Source organism: Bolinopsis microptera, chromosome 5 (assembly GCF_026151205.1).
Source record: "Bolinopsis microptera isolate Bmic1 chromosome 5, MBARI_Bmic_1.0, whole genome shotgun sequence".
Classification (NCBI taxonomy): domain Eukaryota; kingdom Metazoa; phylum Ctenophora; class Tentaculata; order Lobata; family Bolinopsidae; genus Bolinopsis; species Bolinopsis microptera.
Window position 1 is genome coordinate 7,470,929 of NC_087076.1, and position 24,824 is coordinate 7,495,752.

General features: G+C 38.4%; 3 protein-coding genes across 3 annotated transcripts; all 3 read right to left on the reverse strand.

Annotated features, from left to right (window-relative positions):
* Positions 1 to 4,251: 4,251 nt before the first annotated feature.
* LOC134815883 (lon protease homolog, mitochondrial-like) lies at positions 4,252 to 15,460 on the reverse strand. Its single transcript, XM_063824472.1, has 17 exons — positions 15,380 to 15,460; positions 15,023 to 15,236; positions 14,820 to 14,908; positions 14,295 to 14,514; positions 14,017 to 14,169; positions 13,520 to 13,858; positions 13,293 to 13,405; positions 13,010 to 13,134; positions 12,811 to 12,907; positions 12,444 to 12,573; positions 9,261 to 9,466; positions 6,634 to 6,768; positions 6,233 to 6,368; positions 6,006 to 6,101; positions 5,342 to 5,431; positions 4,955 to 5,155; positions 4,252 to 4,839 (listed from the first exon to the last, which is right to left on the reverse strand). Exons 1-17 carry the CDS (start codon positions 15,457 to 15,459, stop codon positions 4,561 to 4,563), a joined length of 2,703 nt encoding a protein of 900 aa, XP_063680542.1. The 5' UTR covers position 15,460; the 3' UTR covers positions 4,252 to 4,560.
* A 132-nt stretch (positions 15,461 to 15,592) lies between these two features.
* LOC134814913 (GDNF-inducible zinc finger protein 1-like) lies at positions 15,593 to 19,133 on the reverse strand. Its single transcript, XM_063823250.1, has 3 exons — positions 19,045 to 19,133; positions 17,931 to 18,138; positions 15,593 to 17,808 (listed from the first exon to the last, which is right to left on the reverse strand). The coding sequence occupies exons 1-3, from the start codon at positions 19,098 to 19,100 to the stop codon at positions 15,883 to 15,885; spliced, it is 2,190 nt and encodes a 729-aa protein (XP_063679320.1). The 5' UTR covers positions 19,101 to 19,133; the 3' UTR covers positions 15,593 to 15,882.
* Positions 19,134 to 19,333: 200 nt separating this feature from the next.
* Positions 19,334 to 21,524, reverse strand: LOC134814762 (dnaJ homolog subfamily C member 2-like). Its single transcript, XM_063822969.1, has one exon. It carries the CDS (start codon positions 21,448 to 21,450, stop codon positions 19,633 to 19,635), a length of 1,818 nt encoding a protein of 605 aa, XP_063679039.1. The 5' UTR covers positions 21,451 to 21,524; the 3' UTR covers positions 19,334 to 19,632.
* Positions 21,525 to 24,824: the final 3,300 nt, after the last annotated feature.

Here is a 24,824-nt window from a genome sequence, read left to right on the forward strand (position 1 = left end):
GAAAATGTTGACTTATACAATTTTGGGTCCGAGTCATCAGCTCGATACGTACCTCTGAAGGCAGAGCTCCCGCTTCCGAAAACAAAACATGTTAGTGGTCAGAGCCAGGGTAGCATGAACCATCACATGGCATGAAGTGCGTTTAGACACTTGACATCATTTAAGAATGTGCAGTGTGTAGTAACTCAAATTGTATGGAAACTGTCGAGAATGTGTAGTGGGTCAGTGTGAACGGCAATTCCAGAACAATTATTAAGACTATTGTCCCTCGATCCTCGAGTCTCTTCCGATCAGTAACAGTTAACACAGCACTCAGCAGCTCAATGTGCAATAATAAATAAAATAATAAACGTTATAACGGGGGGATCAGGTACTAAGTTCCGTACGTGACGTCGACTAAGTGTAACTTTGGAATTTACAAAAAAGACCCACCCAGCCCCTTCGCGGTACTACTACTAACTGTTTTTTCGGATAATATTTAGGACACCCACCCCTTTTGCGGTGCAGGGTGTCCTAAATAACGGTACTAACTGTGTCTTGGCATATTAACTAAGATACCTACCCATACATCATGCTTTAAACAGCTCATTAAACATTGGGAAATGGGCAAATTATACTTATTATTTAGTAGGGGTTTTGTTTTCAATGTAGTCGAATTAGATAAAAAGTTACAAAAAAAGGAATTTTTTTAAAACCCAAAAAAAAGGAAAAAACCCTCAAAACCCATTCCCAAAATTGAAATTTGAGGTAAAATGGGTTTTTTGGGGTTGGACACCCCCCTTAGTACCATGTACTAACTGTTTTTCTGGGAAATGAGCAGCAGACCCACCACTTAGTACAAAAATACTAACTGTGTTTTGGAAGAAAATAATAATATTATTTAGTAGGGGTTTTGTTTTCAATGTAGTCGAATTAGATAAAAAGTTACAAAAAAAGGAATTTTTTTAAAACCCAAAAAAAAAGGAAAAAACCCTCAAAACCCATTCCCAAAATTGAAATTTGAGGTAAAATGGGTTTTTTGGGGTTGGACACCCCCCTTTGTACCATGTACTAACTGTTTTTCTGGGAAATGAGCAGCAGACCCACCACTTAGTACAAAAATACTAACTGTGTTTTGGAAGAAAATAATGACCCCCCCCCCCCCCCCCCCCCCCCCCCCCCCCCCGTTATAAAGGAAACAGGATGTTTTCAGATTCATAGCCAGCGATCATAGCAGTCAGGCCCCAGGCACTAGTCAGTAAGTCAAGTCAATGCGATCCTGAGGGCTATAATTAGTAAAAGGTGTTGTCACGTGATCTTTGTCACATGACTACTATCGCTAGCTGCACCATTAGGTTTAAATTGGCAATTAAACTACTGCACTTACATATGCAGAACATGCTGGATCAGCGCATATAATTCCCTATATCATAGTCTGCTGACCTAATCTGTTCACCCAATGTTATTGTTTTTCACAAGGCGGTGTTACTGTTAGGTCCATTTTCGATAATCTTTCGCCATCTAGACATCTAGACTGTCAGTGTCATAATGTGAGTTTTACAATGGTACCTTCTCCACAAAAATCTAAACAAATCGGATATAACCCTCCAACCTAACATAATATATGTACAAAACTAATTAACCGGGAGATAAGGATTAACTTTAAGGGTTATCGGCTATCGCTCGTGAGCGCCTCGAACTACCATATAAACTATAAGTATAAGGCGTATGTATGAAGTTAGTGCTCAGGCCTTTACGGTAGTTCACAACGACTTAAGTGACCACTAAGTGACCACTGTGCGACCTTAAAGTGTAAGGTTATTAAAGGCATTAAAGTAAATTTAATTCTGAGCGCCCTACACGTATCCATTTCCAAAAGTGATACTAATAGGAATACTTAATAAACAACTTGCTGCTTCTGGCCCCACGGCCAAATTACCTAAGTGAAACACTTTAGTATTACATTTGGGGTACAAAACCATCAATTAAAATATAACTAATATAACCACCGGCAGATTTTTTTAAAATATGTTAATTATCATGTTATTGGCTTCATCAGAGTTTTGTCGAAACTATGCCGAAAAAACTAGTCCCTTAATATCAAATCAAGTGTACAACCGGCTAGCTTTTATCGGGATGACCTTTTCGGTTAAACTTTACACTTTACAGGTCCCACGGTATATAATATCCTTACAGGTAATTTAGATCCACCATGCACCAGGCGTTGGTATTACTATTAGCGTGGGTCGCCATGTCTATTTTTGCTCTCAGAGTTTGCATCACTACGGCAACAGCTTTTAGACCTCGAGCATCGAGGTCTGTTGCAGTTCTATGATATTGTTAGTATTTACAATTTAAGTATTTGTATTGTATATATTGGGTGTCCTTGGGGACCATCTACTTAGGACGTACGCCAAAATTGCAAATTTTCAGACCACCCATCCCCCTATCCGGGTGAGTTCGAATTTTCAAAACCATTCCCCCGCCCCTCCCCTGGACTTCCAGATTTCCAGCTACTTTCAAGATTACAAATAAAATCAACTCAAATGCATTGCTTATCAAATGCAAAGAGTTGAAATAAAATTCAAAGAGTTGAAATAATTAATGGAACTTTTTTGTTAATTCTTCCAAAATTTCCGGACGTCTGGATTTTCAGAAACCAGCGTACCCCTCCCCCTAGCCCCCTGTCCGAAATTCCAAACCCACCCCCCCCCCCCCCTCCCTATTTGCCGGATGTTCTAAGTAGTCCTAAGACGTCCTTGGGTAATGAGCTATTAGAAGCTTCACTCAGTCAGTCCGTGGATTCGGGAAGGTCTTTAGCTTGTTTAAAGGCCAGAAACTGGGAACCATATGAGATTCAACAAAAAAAGAGAGCTAATGCAACACGAGATTTGCGATTAAATACTAAGTCGGTTAGTTCATTTTGTTTCCTTTACTCGGCCACAGATCTCATTAATCATATAACTGGACGAAATGGCACAGTTGCAGTCCACAGTCGTTGCAATAAATCATTTATATGGCTTTCCATATTTTATGGCTAGGTCTAACTAATCTGGGGATTAGCCATATCGCAATCGGAAAAACTATCGTTTCTTTATAATTGTGACTGATAATCATAGAAATTGATATTACCTCTTTCAATGATGAGGAAAAGGTCTGATGAACAATAATGTGATGCAACTGCCAATTCATCAATAAGATGCAATGAACCATACTGAACATGAAGAGGCAAAAGATTAAAGGTAAATTATCCGCCCTTTTCGAGAAGGGTTGAAATCAAACTGTTAAGTAATAAGCTGGCCGACTGATAGTATTACTATTATATTTATAAAATATATAGTATTGCCATTGGTCAAAGGTCAGCGGAGATTGTCTCTAAATTGTAAAGTCGTTGGCAGATGTATTGTTTTCCTCGAGGCTGATGAGTAACCTTTTGATAAGTGGCATTTATGTTTCCTTACCAATAACCAAAATTTGGGCACTTTAAAAAAATGTTCAAGGCTTAACACAATTCTCGGGAATTGATATAATTAATTATGAGATTAACAACTCCAAGTCCAATGTACAACTACAAGTATAACCATATGGCCGTATAGTGACACTGCAAGGTTGACATACCCGGACAACTAGGATCATCGTTTATAACAAGTTACGAGGACAAGTACCCAAGACCAAGTACTAGTAGCACTAACAAGTATGCTTTTACCTGGGGACCCCAGGCTATTATGTTCATAAAAGAATAGAGATTCGGCGGAATGACAGGCTTAGCGCCGCCCAGTAATATGCTCATTTTGATGAACATGGCATATTATTCAAATGCCAATCTCATATCATAGATAATGCAGTCTGGTCGAGGAGGATAAAGTGACGTACGATGATGTCTGATAAGTATTGTTATTCAAGTCAAGAATATTGTGGTGGTTTGCTATTAGGATATCGGGACACACCGTGTGCAGCACATTAACATATGCTCCCTGAAGTCTAAAAGGCATGTCGAAGTAGCATGTTCTTAGATGGTTTAGGAGTGCTAATCGGTAGATAGCAACACCTCTGTGAATGTTGCATAAATTGTTATCATCATTTAAATCTAGTTTGATTTATAAGTTTCGATCAGACGTTTACGAAAGATGAGCACACAACAGGTTCAACCCGGACAAGGTGTATAACTTTAGTTGTAATTTATAATCAAAGTCGTTTTAATGTATTATTCTGAGGAGAACTCCAACATTACATATTTTGTATGATGAGGATAACAACAGAAATAAAACACAATTTTCTAAAATAGGGTCTGGCGAAAAATATACAGTACATTTCGAAATCATCCGGTTTATTCTAAACGTGATTGGTCTGAGGTATTTCAACGTCAACGCTCAAATAAAAGTATCGATTTTAATTTCCACCGGTTAAATTATAACTACGATCAAAAATAAATTAACAGTTTCTTTAAAAAACATCGCCAAGTTCCAAGGTCGAGGGTCCGAAAACATTTAATCACTGTGGCCCCAGGTTTGTACAAATCAAAATTATAATCTACAAAAGTATCTCGTTGATGTCACTTGATGAGGATATCCCAACCTACTTTCAGGCGATACTTCTCAGATCTTCATTAACTTTTTTCAGCTTACTTTCCCCTGAACTAGAGTTTTGCGCTGAATCGTTCTGACCGAACACTACCGAATACACATCTCTATAATTCTCAACAAAATGAACCGTCAGCTCTTTTCTGATAAAGTCTGGTACGTCGTCGAAGTCACGTTTATTAGCGCTTGGCATGATAACGCAGGTTATTCCCGATCGTTGGGCGGCGATTATCTTTTCTTTGATTCCACCAACCGGCAAAACTTTTCCGTTCAGAGATACCTGAAAGTTTGATTTGTTGGGACAGTGACATGACTCAAAATATAAAATATGGCAGGCTTGTTTGAATTAGAACGCAAAATGGGAATAATGAAAAAAAAGTAAATAAAATGTGCACCTCTCCAGTCATTGCGATATTAGGTTGAACAGCCGTGTTCGTCGCTAAAGACATCAGTGCAGTAACTATAGTTATTCCTGCGGAAGGTCCGTCTTTGGGCGTGGCTCCCTCTGGCACGTGCAGATGGATTTCTGCGCGCTTAAAGAATGTGTTCTTCGGGTCTATATCCATTAGGAAGGTCTTGGCAAATGTGTGTGCTATCTAAAATGAGGAGGAAGATGTTAATGCTTCTTGAAAAATATCAATACTGGGGGAACAAAATACTTCAATGAAAATTACCTCTTCTAGGTCAAACTGAACCGGAAAACTTTTAATTCTTAATTTTTAATGGCCGCTATGTGTGGTTAGTGGTATCTTAAATAAAAAATAATATTATAAATATTTTACCCTAGTGCTCTCCTCCATGACACTACCCAGCTGACCTGTTGACTTCAAACTCCCTGCTGTTTCCTTGTCCGCCATATTGTTACTGCACACCTGTCAAACACTCTGATATTTAACCAACATTTGGAAATATCATATTGTTACTGCACACCTGTTAAACACTCTGATATTTAACCAACATTTGCAAATATCATATTGTTACTGCACACCTGTCAAACACTCTGATATTTAACCAACATTTGCAAATATCATATTGTTACTGCACACCTGTCAAACACTCTGATATTTAACCAACATTTGGAAATATCATATTGTTACTGCACACCTGTTAAACACTCTGATATTTAACCAACATTTGGAAATATCATATTGTTACTGCACACCTGTCAAACACTCTGATATTTAACCAACATTTGCAAATATCATATTGTTACTGCACACCTGTGAAACACTCTGATATTTAACCAACATTTGCAAATATCATCATACTCCTTCCAAATCGTGTGGATGGCAATCATGACACGATGAAGGAGTTAACGGATATATCTATTTGATCAAATTGACTGATTCTTTATTGGATCAGAATAGGTGACAAGTCTTACCGGAGTTCCGAGGACTAAATAGTACTAATTACTATGATAAACAGTTATATCAAAAATTAGTAAACCGTTTCAACGTAGAGCTCCTTTCCTCCCAGCGATGTCCAAGCTAGCCCGGTGACGACTCCTGGTGGAGTATTCTCGTACAATCGCTGGTTCGTGAACTGAATAAAACATTGTGTTATCTTATCAATGTCGTAGTCTTATTGACCTGAATGTGCTGTATTGACCATGATAATACGGAACGAAATATATTTTCTGCTATTGGAATGTAAAAAGTTTTATTTTCACTGACCTTTGGTTTACCGACAAAATCTTCCAGATTGTCAGGAGCGACACTGATAACGGTCTCAGGATCTGACACTATCTTCATAGCACTCTTACGGTATATCTTCTCTATGTGCTTCTGTAACCCTCTTACGCCGCTCTCCCTGCATAATTACTAATTACTAATTACTAATTACTAATTACTAATTACTAATTACTAATTACTAATTACTAATTACTAATCACTTATTACTAATACTGCGCCATTCCCTCTGGTTTATTCCACTTGTAGCAATCAGAGTTGGTAAACCAATATGGCACTCACTGACCTGCAGTAACCTCTAATGAGAGCCTACTAATTATTAGTTACTAATTACTAATTACTAATTACTAATTACTAATTAAACCAATATGAAACTCACTACTGACCTGCAGTAACCTCTAATAAGAGCCAGGACAGCGTCGTCTGATATATTGAGGCTAGTTTCCTTAATACCAGTGCTTTCTCTGGACGCGGGTGAAAGGTACTTTTGTGCTATTGCAAGTTTCTCTTCTGCGATGTACCTGGCCGAGAAGTAGTTTGATGTGAAAGTAATTCTAATATTTCGATTGAAATCTGAAGAGATAACTTTATTGAGGTGACTGTGATTGAGTATGTGAAAGGTTGATCACACTCACAGTGTATACTGGTCTTGTGTACAATTGGAGTTCAAAAAATTTGAATATTATTATTATTCATTTTTTCATGTGATCTTGCATTGCTGAGAACTTCTTTAAAATTCCTCAAATTTCAATGAAAGCCAAAATACAACGTTGACGTTTATAGTGTTGCCTTACAATAAAAAGTTCTTTGTTAAAAATTTGGTGCTTCGCAGACCGCAGCGATAGCAAGTTACAAAATAAAACTTTGCAGTATTTTAATTTCAAAGAAAACAAAAAAATTAGACGTTGATAAGATCAAATTTTGTTCATTTTCTTGTCGGATCTTGATTTCTTTCTCAAAAAAACCACGTCAATTTATCTATTCCTCCAAATTCTCAAACAAACGAATTTTGAGTGAAAGGTTCCTTAAGCTGGTTTCTTTGTGAACCCAAACCGCGCTCCACCCGCACTCGATAAGCAGATAAAGGAGTAGAAGGTGGAGATTGCTGGAAGATGAACTGTCTGATTCTTGTGGAGAGAAACACTCTGAAGCTTCTCACAGCAAGGGAGTAAACCAAGAAGTTAGCCACGATGTTGACATTCTCAAAGAAACACGCCGCTCGTTTGATAGAGCTACGTGGATGAACTGAAGTGAGGTTGTCAATCATAGGAACAATAGTGTCCGGAAGATAAGACACCAGGAATACTCCAGTAGTTAAACCTACGACTAGGATCCCCTGCCACCGAACTGACTGTCTATCCCTCGCAGCTGCTTGTTTTGCTTTGAGGAGCAAGAGAATTGACGTTAAGATCATCACCACGAGAACAACCATAAACGAAAAATAAATGAAAATGTTTTGAAAGCGAATAAAAGAAACCGGGGTACTGGTAAGATCGACCAGGCACATATACTCAATGTAATCGAAGGAAAAAGATGTCGTGCTCGCAAAGAAGACGTTCATGATTTGACGAGGCCGTATTACACATGTCACCCAGCACAATGCACAAACAATGTGTGCTCTTCTTCGAGTCCAAGAGTGGGTTTTGAGGGGATACTGAACAATCAGCAACTTGAAAGTGGAGAGGACACAAGTCGATATAGCAGTTACCGGGGTCACAATGATAACTACATTCAGATTTACAAGACACAGGCACATGCCCATAACCCAGTCCCCGGCAACTAAAGACACGATGGTAGGGACCACCCTGAACAGGGTCATCAGAAGGTTGCTGACTGCAAGGTGCTGGATAACCACAACCATAACACGGTGCAACTTTATCGCTTTGTGTTTTGTGGTTCCTATCAAGATGAGCGTGTCTCCGATCAGAGACAGAAGTACTATCAATACATGGAATATTGTCCAGCAGATGGTTTCTCCTTCTCCGGGGATGTTTGTGGTTGTATCGTTACTTTCAAGAGTCATACCTTTGAGTAATGTAAATTGATCTATCAGGTAAATATGCATTTGTCAAAGTAACTGATGTTTAATAGTTCTAGACTTTGTGGTTTATCAAAAAGAAGATAAGCGACTAAAATATACATTACAATTTTAGAAATAATATCTAGCGTAGTGGATGCGATTGTATAGTTCTCTGTTATCATCCAGGGATGGGCACAGATATTTGAGTGTCGCTGTATTATCATCACAAAATCAAAATTTCGAATTTGGGATGTTGAGTAGAATGATGCAGGCCCTCATGTTAAAGGTTTCCAATTTCTCAATCCTAGAAAGTGTGAGAATTCCGCAAAGGGCGTTAGCAGGTTTATTATTTCAGCCATTTTTTATCAAAATTTCAGTTTATTTCAAACAAAATCTCATCAAACAAAACGTTTGATGATTAATTGCAAGCAATGGCTTGAAATATTTTGAAATTCCAGTGATATCAGAAAGAATTGCCGAACATTTCTTACACTTTAATGAAGGTTTGCAGACTAAAACTAACATATTCAAAGACCTTTTAAAACTCTATTAAAATTCCTTTTCCATTTAAACTCCTTTTAAAACTCCATTAGATTTGCAGACTAAAACTACCATATTCAAAAACCTTTTAAAACTCCATTATTTCGGATAAACATCATGAACTTCTTTGACAGAAAATCAAATCAAAATCGTCTATAATTTTCTAGGTATAGACGATTTTGATTTGATTTTCTGTCAAAAAAATTCATGATGTTTATCCGAAATAATGGAGTTTTAAAAGGTGTACAAAATTTTCGGCGATTCTTTCTGACATTTAAATTTTTGGCAAACATATCGTAAAACTACGATATGTTTGCCAAAAATTCAAATACTGACCTTTTGACCACTCACCTTTGCATTTAAACCACATTCATAAATCATTGACTTATGATTTGTTAAATGATTTTTTATCTTTAGGGTCTCAAGACCCAAAGACTCAGGAGTAACACATACCCGCTAACGTTGATAAGTTCCATTCTGTCGAGGAGAGGTCCGGGAATAGTGTCAGTAGCGTTACCAGTGCAGATAAACAAAACCTTGCTCAGATCAACAGGAACATCCAAGTAGTGGTCCAGGAAATTAGCGTTCTGTTCTGGGTCCAGGAGCTCCAGAAGAGCCGAGGCGGGGTCTCCTTGGTGACCACGTGACATCTTGTCAACCTTAGGGGGAGTGGGTGGGTGAGGAGGGGTCACCTTCGTAACCAACTCATTTAAACTAATTCTCTAAGCAATTTCCTTAATTATTTAATTTTATCGTTATACATTTTCTCCGTTGTAGTTTAAGGGTGGACACATCATCGTTGTGCGGCAATGACTGCACAATGCACATACTTAATAATGCAATTGACTGGAGAATTTTACACGAATATAAGAAAATACCATTACTAAAATATCACTATATTTCACAAATTAAATCGAGAAAAACAACTTGACCATGCAAAAATCTACCGATGTGTTTTTTGAAACATCACTATTCACTAGTATTTCAATGGTGAAAATAACCATAAAAAGCCCTGAAACGAATCGAACTATAATGTATGTTTCAATTGTTATTAAGCTAAAAAAATAAACTAAACAACCCACCCGCTGCTATTGCTGCTGTGTCCACAATACCTCTCGCTATTTCCCCAAGAATCTAAACAGACCACCGGCTGCTATTGCTGCCGTGTCCACAATACCTCTCGCTATTTCCCCAAGAATCTAAACAGACCACCCGCTGCTATTGCTGCCGTGTCCACAATACCTCTCGCTATTTCCCCAAGAATCTAAACAGACCACCGGCTGCTATTGCTGCCGTGTCCACAATACCTCTCGCTATTTCCCCAAGAATCTAAACAGACCACCCGCTGCTATTGCTGCCGTGTCCACAATACCTCTCGCTATTTTCCCAAGAATCTAAACAACCCACCCGCTGCTATTGCTGCCGTGTCCACAATACCTCTCGCTATTTCCCCAAGAATCTAAACAACCCACCCGCTGCTATTGCTGCCGTGTCCACAATACCTCTCGCTATTTCCCCAAGAATCTAAACAGACCACCCGCTGCTATTGCTGCCGTGTCCACAATACCTCTCGCTATTTCCCCAATAAACTAAACAACCCACCCGCTGCTATTGCTGCCGTGTCCACAATACCTCTCGCTATTTCCCCAAAAATCTAAACAACCCACCCGCTGCTATTGCTGCCGTGTCCACAATACCTCTCGCTATTTCCCCAAGAATCTAAACAGACCCCCGCTGCTATTGCTGCCGTGTCCACAATACCTCTCGCTATTTCCCCAAGAATCTAAACAACCCACCCGCTGCTATTGCTGCCGTGTCCACAATACCTCTCGCTATTTCCCCAAGAATCTAAACAGACCACCCGCTGCTATTGCTGCCGTGTCCACAATACCTCTCGCTATTTCCCCAAGAATCTAAACAACCCACCCGCTGCTATTGCTGCCGTGTCCACAATACCTCTCGCTATTTCCCCAAGAATCTAAACAACCCACCCGCTGCTATTGCTGCCGTGTCCACAATACCTCTCGCTATTTCCCCAAGAATCTAAACAGACCACCCGCTGCTATTGCTGCCGTGTCCACAATACCTCTCGCTATTTCCCCAATAAACTAAACAACCCACCCGCTGCTATTGCTGCCGTGTCCACAATACCTCTCGCTATTTCCCCAAGAATCTAAACAGATCACCCGCTGCTATTGCTGCCGTGTCCACAATACCTCTCGCTATTTCCCCAAGAATCTAAACAGACCCCCCGCTGCTATTGCTGCCGTGTCCACAATACCTCTCGCTATTTCCCCAAGAATCTAAACAGACCACCCGCTGCTATTGCTGCCGTGTCCACAATACCTCTCGCTATTTCCCCAAGAATCTAAACAGATCACCCGCTGCTATTGCTGCCGTGTCCACAATACCTCTCGCTATTTTCCCAAGGACTTGACCACCCTCCTCTAACAGAGACGCCGTGTAATCTACAAACCCAGTGTTGGACCCGGGAGATGTAGCAAACTCTTTACTTGTCGTAAAATGGAGGGTTGAGTTTTCAGAGTAGGAGACTCTGTTGTTGAGTTTGTTGTCTTTGGTTTTTCTTATCAAATTTAGGAACTCTTTCACAAAGAGTGACTGTTGGGTAATGAAGGTATTATCAAGATTTTGTTTCTTTAATAAGAATGACTTTTCTATCTGCTCCACCTTTCCACTTATTGAGTCTGTGAAGGCCTCTATATCCTTCTCTGCTAAATCCTTATCAAGTCTAATTCGGTACTCCATAGACTGTTTCCACTGACGCTTTGCATCTTCAAGTGCAGCCGGAAGTTTCAAGTTAACCAGCCTCGTGAGCTTGTCCAGTTTGTCCGGAGTGGAGAGCAACTTGCAGAGAAACCATGTATTCCGGACTTCTGGCTCGTTTGGAATGTTGTGGAGCACATACCGGTTATTCTTTACGCACTGTCTCAGTTTCTGGAGAGTTCCATGGCAGCGGGTCAGGTCGCGGTCGTTGTGAATAATCCCCTGTATGTCATCAAACAGAGTTTTGTAGTTGTCAGGGTCTACGATATCATTTTCGTAACATTGAATTGACTCAGCTGCAATCGATTGAACTACTGATCGCGAAAAAAACATAAAAAGCAAGAAAAGTATGATCATCTTTTATCGTGTTGGGAAAAATGATTATGTACTGCGAGTCGAATCTGCAGATAAGGAATAAGATTCATATAAATAGAAAATTAAATAATCGAAAAATTTTAAGCTTGTGTGTGCATGCTAAGTTTCCATTACGTATCAACTTTATATTAACTTTATATCAACTTTATATCTACTTTTTACAATTTGATCTATTAGGATCATGTCATATGAATTTAGCAACAAAATAAGTTAACTTAAAGCATATTTATTTTAATTAGTGATGGAGGTTTCAAAATGAACTTAGCACAAATTCATCATAATTTGACCACTTTAGGGGGGTGGGGGGGGGTGGGCTGACATGTCCGCTAAATGTCCTTGTCCAATGTCCTTTTTGGACTCTTTGAGAAAATGGGACATTAGCGGACCTCATTTTTGGGACTTTGGCGGACATTAAATAACTATTCAAGATGATCCTGCCAATCAGACCTAAGTTTTAACACTTCAGTAAGAGCTCACCTCGTCAATAAGAACAAGAGGATTCTCAGTTTGAGTCTTCTTAAGACACTGGATAAGTTTACCGGGCATTGCTCCTACGTACGTTCTCCTGTGTCCCTTGATCTCCGCCACGTCCGACATTCCCCCAACACTGAAATTAAGGTAGGAACAGGACTGTTTACTTTAGAGTTTGAGATCGAACTTTAGAGTTTGAGATTGAAATAGGCTAGGTGCTACGATACGTTATGTAGCACAGAATTAGAGCTACCCATAAGTTATGCTATGTCAATTTTTGGCCAAGGAGTCAAAGAGTTACGCTTCGTTTTGAATGGAAGATGCATAATTTGGGCAAGCTATAAATTAAAAGCGATCATGACGAATTTGTTACCTAAATCTGAAGTATTCCCTGTTAAGAGCTTGGGCTATAGAACGTGCTATGGAAGTCTTCCCAACTCCGGGAGGTCCGGTGAAACAGAGGATTTTACCTGAAAAGACGAAATTTCTTTAAACCTAAGAGGGCTGAACTCTCTGTGATGGGTTTGGGACTTGGGTACATAGCAGTGGTGGTCACATTATATCTAACGTACCCTGCACAGTCCCCTTTAACTTTCCCACAGCGATAAACTCCAGAATTCTTTCTTTGATGTCGTCTAGCCCATAGTGATCTCTGTCCAGAACTTCGCGAGCTGAATCGATCTCATAACACTCCTCACTGTGGACAATATTAGTTGTCAGGTACTGCTAATAAATGCTTATATTTTCTTATCAAAAGAAATCAGACGAATTTTACACACTAACTTTTTTAAGCACAGATCAAACTAAAGAAACCGAATGATAAGATTTCCTGATACGAAATTAAATATTCCTAACCTTTTGATGCCCCAAGGGAGGCAAGTAAGCCAATCTAGATAGTTTCGAGTGACACTGAACTCTGAACTCTGACTTTCCAAATATTGAAGTTTCTTCAGCTCTTCTTCCACAACCTAATACAGTGTATCAGTCAACTTCCGATTTAAAGATTTGATTAATTGATCATCAAAAGCAAACTGAAGAACTGAGTAAAAGGGTAATATTTATCATTATATCTAAAACAGCACCTCAGCGATATTAGCAGGAAGAGTTTTCTCCTTGATTCTATCATTGAACTTGTCCACCAAAGCCTGCTTATCGTCCTTTTCAATACCCAACTCTTTCTTGATTATCTTCAGCTGCTCGTTCAACATAAACTTTCTCTGCATTTTGTTCACCTTTTCCTCCACTTCCTGGCCTAACTTCCGCTGTAAGCTCACAATGGCGTGCTCCTTTTTCAGGAGCTCTAAAGACAGTTGAAGTCTGTTTGGAATGTCGCATTCCTCGATTATCGTCTGCAGCTCGTGACCATCTGCACTTGTCATTCCTGCTCCAAAATCAGCCAAGTGAGGCGGATTGTCTATTATCTGTGAGGAAATAAAAATTGTTGATATTGATAATCATTTGGAACGAAAGCACAGCTTTTCAAAACCTGAATATGTTGGGACCTCCACTTTAACTTAAGTCTTACTATAATAACTCAAACTATCCCTTTTTCCTGGCAAGAACAAAACCATAATCTTACCTGTTTGCCGCTGTCAACTAGGAGCTGTATGCTCTCCTTGTAAAGTGGATTTAACTTGATAATGTCTCTGAATGTTTTGACGATCTCTCCGCTCAAAGCTTTCACTTCATCGTTTTGTTTGAATGGATCGTGCTTCAAGTTATCTGTTTCAACCTGAAATTTACAACCATATTCGTTAAGATACTGAAAATAGTGTTGAAAATAGACAAATATGATGTTTGATATACTTGATGAGAGTTCCTTAAAAACACTGATGCAACTAATGGATTATGACTTACCTGGACTATTTTATCGACAACATAACTTTTCTCCTCTTCCTCCACCTTATCCCCGGTCTTCTTAGGCTCAGCTGGTTTAGCAATATCGGTGATCTTGATTCGCCGGTGTCCCAGCAAAACAAGCCGCAACTTGTCATCCACATTTCTCATCTCAGTAACTTGGCAAAATGTACCCACGTTGTAGATGTCATCTAACTTATCAACCACATCGGACGTATTCCTAAGGTTTTAGAATTAGTTTAGTAACAGCCTGACAGTTTCCTCTCATGTCTTAACAACAAACAGAGCCGGAGTAAATTACGTCGTTATCATGTAGGTCATGCGTTACTAATTTGCGCGGCTCAGGCAGTCCGGTAAAGTTGCGTGGCGCAAATGTGGACAGGAATAAACTACCGCATTTGTCATATGTTTGGCGCTGGCGCGTTCCGTTAAGTGAGCGAATCTGGAATTTTCTGGTAGGAACGAGGCTTTTTGGCACACCGTCGTGTTGCAAAATGGAAATTTAACTTCGTTAAGGTTGCTTACTCATCATCCTTCTTTAAGAACACGCCAACATAAGGCTTGTTGAGGCGAATACGACTGCTGACTAACTCCATCAGTTCTGGATCTGATATCTGAGGAAGAAACAAACTTATTTTAATATCCAAAATAGTTTTACTTACGTTAAGTTAAGACAACAATTCTTCGTCAGAATCACAAAACATACGATGTTATCTCTCTACACATACCTCGACCATTTTGACGAACTTGGGTAGCACAGGATTCTTATTGACCGCGATACATGGCACGATAGGGAAGAATTCTGGAACATGAATGTGGGCCAAACCAGGATGTCCATCAAACGCATCATTAGACGCAGGAACTAGCGTTTTCTCTTCGGACTCTTTCGGTGCAGGTGGGTCGTCTGATTCTTTAGATGAGAATGTGCGAGTAACTGTTGCCCTGATATTATAGATTTTTACATCGTTAATAGATACAAATATTGATGAGTGTTGAAACATTCTAGACGTTGAAGCAGACACTTCTTGGACAGTTTCTTATGAAGATATTAAACTTGGGGAGGGGGGGGGGGGGGGTAAACTTACGTAACAGCTTTATTAACAGCAGGTTTTCTGAGAGCAGCTCTGCTGGAAAGCAATCTTACACCCCTCACTGTCCTATACATCAGCTCTGTGCATAAGAAAGGATTTAACTTAGATTTTACACAGCATGAAATATAATTATCAAGGGTTTAGTCATAAACGAAACCTTGGTATATTACAAGTTCGGCTTATAAATGTAACAATAATACCCAGAAAAACTCATTGCATTCGGTAAATCAGTAATGCAGAAAGTTTAGCAAAGTCAAAATTTGATGAAATAAATAGCTATGTACAGTAAATGATTTTAAAAACCTTATCACTGAAATATTTTTAAACTTAAAAACCTTAGAAACAAGTAGTCGATAATGAATAATATAAATAACTGGAACAATTTAACTCTTTAAACTCAATTTTTAAATTTCGTAAATGTTTTGACCTTAGTCAAGATAATGAAAATGATCAACTCGAGAAGAAAAAACCATAGCTCCAGAACTAGATCACTGCTGTCACAACTTAGTTGGCATAAGGTTAACGAACGATATTTTCTTAGAGTGTACACTTCTTTGTTGTCGGTATTTCCTCAGAATTTCTCTTTTTCTCTTCTCATGCAACTTTTTCTGGGCAGCTCTTGGTCCATGATTGTTTTCGTAGTGAATTCTCAAAGCTAATTCAAGACAAAACGTTTTCAAGCAGATTTCGCACTTGTGAGGTCGATCCAGATGGACATAGGAGTGCTTCTTCCGAGCATTGCGCTGTTTGAACCCTTTCCCACATTTCCGACACTTAAACGGGCGATCACCTGAGTGCACACGTAAATGCTTCAGATAGTTCACATTGTGTTGTGTCTTGTAGTTACACTTTTCGCAGTTGTATCTGTAGTTGTGGAAGTGTACTGTTTGAATATGTTCCACCAGTTTGTAAGGAATTTTACAAGTAAAGCCGCACTTCTTGAAGCGACAGTTCAAAATATCGTTAGGAATAGTGTGAATTCTCCGTTTGTGAAGCTCCATAACCTCTTTTCTGTAGAAAGTTTGATCACATACGTCGCATGTGAACTTCCTAACATTGATATGAGTCACAGCGTGTCGCTTCATATTGCTCTTATCATTAAACCTCTTGTTACAATATGAACAGATGTGAAGTTTCACACCAAGATGTCTGCTGATGTGCCTTTTTAAGCACTGCTTCGTTTTAAACTCTTTGTTGCACTGGAGACAAGGAAACATGCGAGGTTTATCTAGAACCAGTGTAAACCTTGAACCGTCCATTGAGGTGCTATCATGCAGCTGAGGGGGCCTGATATAAGGAGGGGAGTCGAGAGAAGGGCGGTTGCACTTTCTCTTCTTCTGTTCACCTTGCAGTGCTGTTCTTATGTTGTTTTGTGTCAAGAGGCGTTGCAGTTCTGTTAAGAGTTTTGAGTTTAAAGTGGGGTCTTCCTGGACAGAATGCTGGGATGTGTCTTCAGCCATCTTAGCCATCAGGGTCTGCTCATCAAGTGATATCATGGGCACTGATTTCTTGCGAGTTTGTTTAGGGGCTCTTGCTTTCTTTGGTTGTGTGCTAGTGGGCATCATGTTGCTAGTTAAAACTCTTTGAATATTAGACAGATATTCGGTCTCACCAGGTTGATTTGAGTCTGCATTTGAACATCCAGGTTTTTCGGAGGAAGCTGCAGCTGTAACTGAAACACTGTCTGACTTCTTCCTTCTTTTGATTTCTTCTTTTTGAGAGTTGTTCCTTTTTTGCTTCCTTTTCGGTTTGGGTGCACTTATGGGTTCCAACTCTTCAATTGTAAGGCCCTTAGGACTAGTTGGTTTGCTTTCTGGGGATTCTAAAGAAGGTGAATTTGTGTTCTCTGGATACAGTTCGTCCATCATATGAAACGTGGAAAGTTTCTCCAAATCACTGGCAACACTTGTTACTTCATCCTCTTTAGGGATTTCTGGTTCAGAATCATTTGAAGCTCCAGTTACTTGAGGTGTTATGGTTGATAACTCGTTTATCTTATCTCGTATTTCAGTGCTCACCACATCAAGTTGACTATTTAGAGTCTCAATGACAGAGTCCAAATTTTTGTTACTTGAGGATTTGTTCATGTTAAGTCCCACACAAATTGTGGCCTTATCAACTGGAGCATGTCCGTGGTAAGTAGGGTTACAAGTATTAGTGATGGTCTGACTGACAACACTCCTATCTGGGGTACAAGACAAATCTGGAAGATGATCAAAAGTGTCAGGCTCCAATATCTGAGCAGCTGGAATATCAGCTTTCAGACAATCTATTTGACTGGTAGACAGTTCGTGGTGCATTTCTTTGGCTGAAGAATAAGAAGGAAGCTGTTCATAGGAAGGAATATTGTGAGGCATGTTGCTGGGAGTCATGTTGCCCAGAATGTAGTGCTTTATAGGGGAGTCTAGTTCAGATATATCCAACTGAAATATTAATTATTTAAATATCAATAAATCAATGCATCGAAAAAGAAGTGAACAATTCAGGTCATATTATATCAATCAAATTCATGTATCAATCAAACTAAGGTATAAAACTGACTTACTTGAGGATAGGTGTAATAAGGTTGAAGAGAGTTAACAAAAGATGTGTGAGGAGTGACTGGATTCTCATGGAAGTTGAAACCAGTGATACCCAGAACATCCCTGCCGACCATTACAAGATGCATTAGCCAGTGAGATGGGTGTGGCATGTCTTCATCTTTAGGCATTAGTTTCATACTGATACTATCAAAACCCCCTGCATTTAACTGACTGAAATAAGAGGCTTTGAGATGTGTTGTTTATTACTATCAGGTAAAATATAATTAATGTTGTTAGTATGGCCTGTAAACTGTAAAGTGTACAAATTAGGATATATTACATTATTATATAGGATAAAATATGAACAGTATAAAATAATGAATTTAAGGGGGCAGGGGGGGTCTTCATGGAAATTTTCTCAAAATCGACTTTTTAGCTGTTTCTGATAGAGGGGAGTGATATCTATCAGATGCTTTTAATCTGATAGAAAAATATTGTTCCTAGCCGAAATTGACGCCGGTAAAAGGTTAGCGCTTGTGTGTAATTGTATTGCGCGAGCGATTTTTGATCGCGTGCCCTGAAAATCGAGTCTAAAAATCTATCTTCTCCTACATTTTTTGAGCAATCACCCTCAAACTTTAAGGATATGTTCTAAGGATCATTTAGAAGAGATTGTCCTGGCAAAATTTTGAGATAGGCCTTTAAACATTTTTTATTCGATTTTTAAAATCTTGGACCTGGTTTTTTGACGATTTTTCGAGGTCCAAGATTTTAAAAATTAAATAAAAATTGTTTAAAGGCCTATTTCAAAATTTTGCCTGGACAATCTCTTTTAAATGATCCTTAGAACATATCCTGAAAGTTTGAGGGTGATTGCTCAAAAAATGTAGGAGAAGATAGATTTTTAGACTCGATTTTCAGGGCACGCGATCAAAAATCGCTCGCACAATACAATTACACACAAGCGCTAACCTTTTACTGGCGATAATTTTGGCTAGGAACAATATTTTTCTATCAGATTAAAAGCATCTGATAGATATCACTCACCTCTATCAGAAACAGCTAAAAAGTCGATTTTGAGAAAATTTCCATGAAGACCCCCCCTGCCCCCTTAAGTATCCAAACGTCAGTCCTTACCTTGCAATAAGTTTATACAAAATGCTGAAGTCTTCTTCACTTCCCAAATGTTTCATGTTAAATTCTTGGGTCTCATCAAATCTAAAACGTAAGCTAGGGTAAAGTAAAATCATATTTACTTGAACAGTGAGCTAACATAACTACACGATACACATGATCTAATTATTGTCGACAATTAATTTGATTTGTAAGAAAACGATACGTAAGCCATCTGAGAGGTTAAATCATAATCAAAAATTATGAAAATTAAAAATTTGTGATTCAATTTAGACGAATAAAACGACCAATATAGAGGGATAAAAAGTCGAAAAAATAAAAGTTCGAAGTTGAATTTACTGTCATAACATTTCATAGAAACATTTAAGATCAAGAACTTGTAGATTGCAAGCTGGTTTACTTTCCTGAGCAATTTACAGTAACATGAAAATGCCTGGAACAATTTTTAATGACAGGACAGAGATATCTTAGCCCAATTTGCTTTACATGCCCAGCTCAACTTATAGCTAAAAACTTGCTATAAATTGACAAACATTGCATTATTTGTGACTGGGACACTTTCAAGCTCAATAAATATTACCATAAAACAGACTACTGCTTAGCTTTTTTGGCTTTGATTTGCTCAACTAAATCTTTATACCTCCGCATACAATCTTTCTTCGACCTTGTAGCCACAAGCTTGGCAATATTGTCCCATCTCTGTGGACCCACTGACTGAGGAAACTTCTTCAAACCCTCTTCTAGAAGCTTCTGTTCTTCTGCTGACCAAGCCAATTTCTTCTTCTTTTCTTTGTCTTTTTTATCATCAATGAGAGTTGAGTTCATGGTATCCTTAGTGCTAAGACCGCCTACAGCATTGACACCATCTCCAATTCTGGACTTCTGAGAGTTTTCAAAGTTATTATATGCTTGTTCATTGGTTTTACTTTTCAGATCATCACCTTCTCTTGATTGTAAGTTCTTGACCTTCTGTATGATATCCTTGCTAACATATGACGAGCAGACTGTACTGTGCTGATTGAGGTAATCGGCAATCGTGTTCCATCTGTTCACTGTTCCTGGTGGATGAATTTTCACAGCCTTGACTAAAAGAGCTATGTCCTGAGTTGAAAACTTATCAGAGCTGATGCTTTGGTCTTTATGAAGATCTTGACTTTGCTTGGCTTTTACTAAATTTTCTTTTGTTTTTGTTTCTTGTGCTTCCAAATGTGAAGTCATGAAAGAGTTGTAAAGTTTAGTAAACTGATCTACATTCTTGTTTATTGCATTCAGTTTTCTAAAGTCGTCAATGGTAAGAGCCTGAAGTAAGAGATCCAAGTTCTCCATGGATTTTACAATATTGTCATCTTTTGTACAAAAATAGTTATTGTTCTTTACACAATCTCGAACTTTCTTTCTTTCTCCTTTGAGGAGCTTGTTTTGCTTTTGCCTTTCTACCTTCTCAGCGTCTGCCTTCTCTTTTTCCAGCTGGATACGTTTCTGTTCTTCTTCCTGTCTAATGCGCTCTTCTTCCTCTTTCTGAAGACGTAAAGCTTCTTGTTCTTGTTTGTAAGCCTCCTGTTTGGCAAGTTTAGCTTCAATCTTTCGTTTCTTTCTGTCTTCATTGAAAGCTCTAATTCGAGGGTCACAAGCATAACAATTATCCACAAGCTGGCGCATTCTAGTCATTTCTTCCTTTTTACGTCGAATACGCTCTTGCTTGTTCAGCTTATCTAAATACCTTCTTTCTTCTTTACAGTCTGCTTTGTCCCTTTCTTCTTCATCAAGATACGAGTATTCTCTCCAGCTCTTAAAATCGTACCAGAAATTGTAAAAATCATTCACATAGTCAATTTCATCTATTTCTGTGCCAAGCGTTGGGACATTTTTGTTCATCGACCACTGTGCATTATTTTCTATGATTATTCCAAACACTTTGTAGAAATTTTGTTTGTTGTGCTCAGTGACGTTGGGCACATCATCATCAAACTCAGGATCAACACTGTCATAGGCACGCTTTCCATCTATCACACAAAGTTGTTCATATGCTTTCTGTATACATGTGAATGCTTCTTCATCAACTTTGGTATTACCTTGACTTTTATCTGGATGACACTTAAGGACCATGTACTTGTATGCTTTTTTAACATCCTTCGTTGAGGCCTTAACCCTAAGATTGGGAATACCTAGAACTCTGTAATGATCCTGATCTTTCCAATCTTTAGCCTCAAGACTTTTAATGTATTTTACATCAATCACAATGTCACTTTCTGATAAATGCTCTTTTTCATCCTCTGAATCATCACCACCTTCAGCATCAACAAGATTATATCTTGAACATTGGTAATCAAAGTATGCTGATCCAAAAGGATACACAAATGCTGTGATGGGAGGGGACAATGATCCTCTGATGTCAACGGTGAAAGTCATGGCAGATGTCTTACAACTCTACCCCTGGAAAAATATTTTAGTTAATTATGATAATGTTATATATCTTAATTGGAAAAAATAAATCTTCTAATGCATTTATTTACAAAATCAACAAATAAAGACTTAAAATTTAAACATGTCTAAAAATAATGTGATTTATAATATCAAGACCAACAATCAGCCATTCATTTTAAGAATTATAATTAGTATAACAGGTCATACATGGCAATAATTGGATCTAGAATGGATTCTTGAAAGATAGAAGTATAACAATAGTTTTTTGGTGACGGAAGCTTCAAAAAGACTGTGTTAATCGTTTTCAATTTATTTTTAACTTAAAAATTATTCAAACAATGTACACATAATTGTCACATAATTTATGAAATATTTTAAAGTGTCGAAATTTAACAGAGTTTAAAATGTTCATAACTTAGACAAATTTACAGACAATGGATTTTAACGTTAGATGCTACTTATTATTTATCCAACCTAAGGATGTGTGTGATGATATTTTGTAGACATGATGTGATATCATACATTTTACTTTACTTTACTTTACTTTAAGCCTTAAGGCATCCAGAATATGTGGAGTTCTTAACTCAAAACGTTCTCATTCGATGACGAAACGAGGCCAGATGCACTGTAATGGAGGAAATCTATGAAACTTTCAAGGAATCTAAGTTTGACCCATGTTTGTAACCCATAAAATGTTCACGCAAACGTTCTCATTTAATGACGTAATGAGGTCAGATCCACTGTCATGTAGGAAATCTATGAAACTTTCCTGCAGATTTCTCAACAATGTGTGGCTGTGTGTGTGGTGTGCTGTATATATGGTTGAAATTGAAATTGAAACTTGAATTTATTCATGAATATAACATTATGTATAGATTGTTTTGTGGTAAATAAAAATGTTGTCTTTCTCAAGGAATCTAAGTTTGACCCATGGCCATGTGTGTAACCCATAAAATGTTCGTGGAAATAGATGCAAAAAATGAAGACAAACCAAGATCACATTTGCCATCTCTTTACTATATATATCTATACGATGCAGATAAGATGACCGAATACATTCAAGCAAATAAATATCAAATCACTGCACTATGTTCACAGATCACACAAGAACTATGAAAATTATTATGATAATTTCAGCAATGGTAATTGTCTAGCTGTAAGGATAAACATTAAACACCCTCGAAAAATGAATAAACTAATAAAATAGATTCAATTTTATAAAAATGGTACACATTTTTAAAACCGGGGTAAAAAACTCTTTGTAATATATAAATGCAAACGCGATGATTATGGTTACAAAAATGAACAAACAATGGAAAAAATAAAAGCACCACGATTTTTTTAAAGGTGCTGTTTTTACCAAAAGCTTGATTCACGATGTCAATTTTTTGCAGCTCGGCAAGGCCCTTCACAGGCAATATAAAATATTGAATAAATTACATTCAATTTTAGCAATGGCCAATTGGCTGACTATAGGTCATGGCCTGAACAAACGGTTTTTTTAAATAGTCAAGTGATGCTAAAGCAGAGCACAAATGTGTAATAAGTTAATAGATTAAAAACTGATTCATGTGATGCATTACGCAGAGCACAGATAAAAATACTGATTCAATGATTAAAATTATAGCTGTGAGTGTCAATAAATTACTGTGTCATAGAAAAGGAACGATGTACACGTGATCTGAGATACCAATATCTCAATATCAAAAGGATAGTGTCTAGAAACATTCATAGTCCATGGTGGCAGGTATCAAGTTAAACGAAGTTACACTGACTGGCAATGTATACGATTGCCGTCTCCCTCTCTCACCCCTGACCGCTATCAGGGTACTCCTGAGGATTGAGAATTTAATCCTGGTGCGCATGTAACACATAATAGCTGCATAGTCTTCTCCCCTCTTCTGGGATAGTTTTTCAGCGAGTCTCAGCGTATACACATAGCCATGTGTATACGCGTACTGCGTGACACGCTTGTTTCACAAGTAGAATATATATATTTTTGCTGCCTTCGGCGGTCGCGCGCTACTGCAAGCGATAAGGGCTCTGGTTAGAGCAAGCAAGGCCCAGGCCCCAGTGGTGCATTTTTCCAATATACTGTGGTTGCAAAAAACATTGTCATACGTATTTATTACGTTGTATGACCCACCGTGCACGATTGCGCGGCTCTTCCTTGGAGGACTTCGCCGCTTCGACGCGCCGCGCAAACTAGTATTGTAGCATTATTGCATTCTAGCATTTTCCTAGCATTCTTGCTAGCATTGCAAACTAGCATTATTGCTAGCAAACTAGCATTTTTGTATCGTCGTCGATCGTTGCTCTGCTTCGCAGCTGAGCAACGATCTCGACGGATTGACATCGTCAATTAAGGCTCTTCCTGTATTGTAAAAACTTTACTATAGTGAAACGACATTGGGGTCACGACGTGATACAAGATAAGCATTTTTGATGCGCGGCCCAGTAGTGCATCGCACTACAATGTGTTCAGAATCAAAATATGCATTTATAAAAATCATTTAGAATGCTTTTGGAAGAGAACAGCCTGCTCAAAAACGCTATTGACTAATTTCTCTGTGAAAAGTACAATAGTGTAAATAGCTTTTGTTGATTTACCTCAAAATTGATGTTCATGTTAAACGATTCCTCGTTTAATATTGATCGCCACTTGACAACTTGTAGCGTAACGGGTGATACTCGTAAAATATTTGTCCCAGGCCAAGACCGTCCGCGACGAGTTCAACTCGGCGCGCGTCCTGGTTGGTTGTAAACCTACAACTTGTAGTGCGATGCGTTACTGTGCCGCGCCGCGCACTCAATGAGGCTTCTCGCAACGACAGACTAGCATCACCCATCGGCGAAATGCGCTACTGTGCCTCGCTGAGCTGCGATGAATTGACATCGTCAATTAACTTGACAACTTAATGCAGAATCAAGCAAGTTACAAAAATATTTTATACGTATCCAATTGGATGTGTTTTCAGTGGAAATAAAGTGCGCACCTTTTGCTAAACCAAAAGCTACAATCTGTTTAAATGGACTTTGCTTTGTTGTTAAAATATCAGAACTAATTTACGTGCGTGCGCGGCTTGAGCCGCGCCGCATAACAATTTATGCGTTTAGGGGCTGGAGTACGCGTGTTTACAGATTAATGAATTTTTGCATTGTAAATATTTAAAGTTGACGATATATTATGATTTAATAGTAAATTTTTCAAAGCTGGCTTTGGACTTAGGTAAAATAATAACGTATTTATTTAAAAGAAAAAACCACGGATAGTTTTAAATTTACATAGTCGTATAACTATAATCAAGTTAATCCTGTTTTCAAGAATGCGCGGCTTTGGCGGCCAGTTATTGACTTGT

Excerpts from the sequence above, each read along its gene's own strand:
- LOC134815883 (XM_063824472.1), bottom strand. The coding sequence starts at position 15,459 with ATGTATAGGACAGTGAGGGGTGTAAGATTGCTTTCCAGCAGAGCTGCT. Across the intron at positions 15,237-15,379 it reads GCTGTTAATAAAGCTGTTAC|GGCAACAGTTACTCGCACAT; the intron begins GTAAGTTTACCC and ends CTATAATATCAG. Across the intron at positions 6,769-9,260 it reads GAACTTATCAACGTTAGCGG|GTACATCGCAGAAGAGAAAC; the intron begins GTATGTGTTACT and ends CTTCTCGGCCAG.
- LOC134814913 (XM_063823250.1), bottom strand. The coding sequence starts at position 19,100 with ATGAAACATTTGGGAAGTGAAGAAGACTTCAGCATTTTGTATAAACTT. Across the intron at positions 18,139-19,044 it reads TTGTATAAACTTATTGCAAG|TCAGTTAAATGCAGGGGGTT; the intron begins GTAAGGACTGAC and ends CTCTTATTTCAG. Across the intron at positions 17,809-17,930 it reads CTTATTACACCTATCCTCAA|TTGGATATATCTGAACTAGA; the intron begins GTAAGTCAGTTT and ends TTAATATTTCAG.
- LOC134814762 (XM_063822969.1), bottom strand. The coding sequence starts at position 21,450 with ATGACTTTCACCGTTGACATCAGAGGATCATTGTCCCCTCCCATCACA.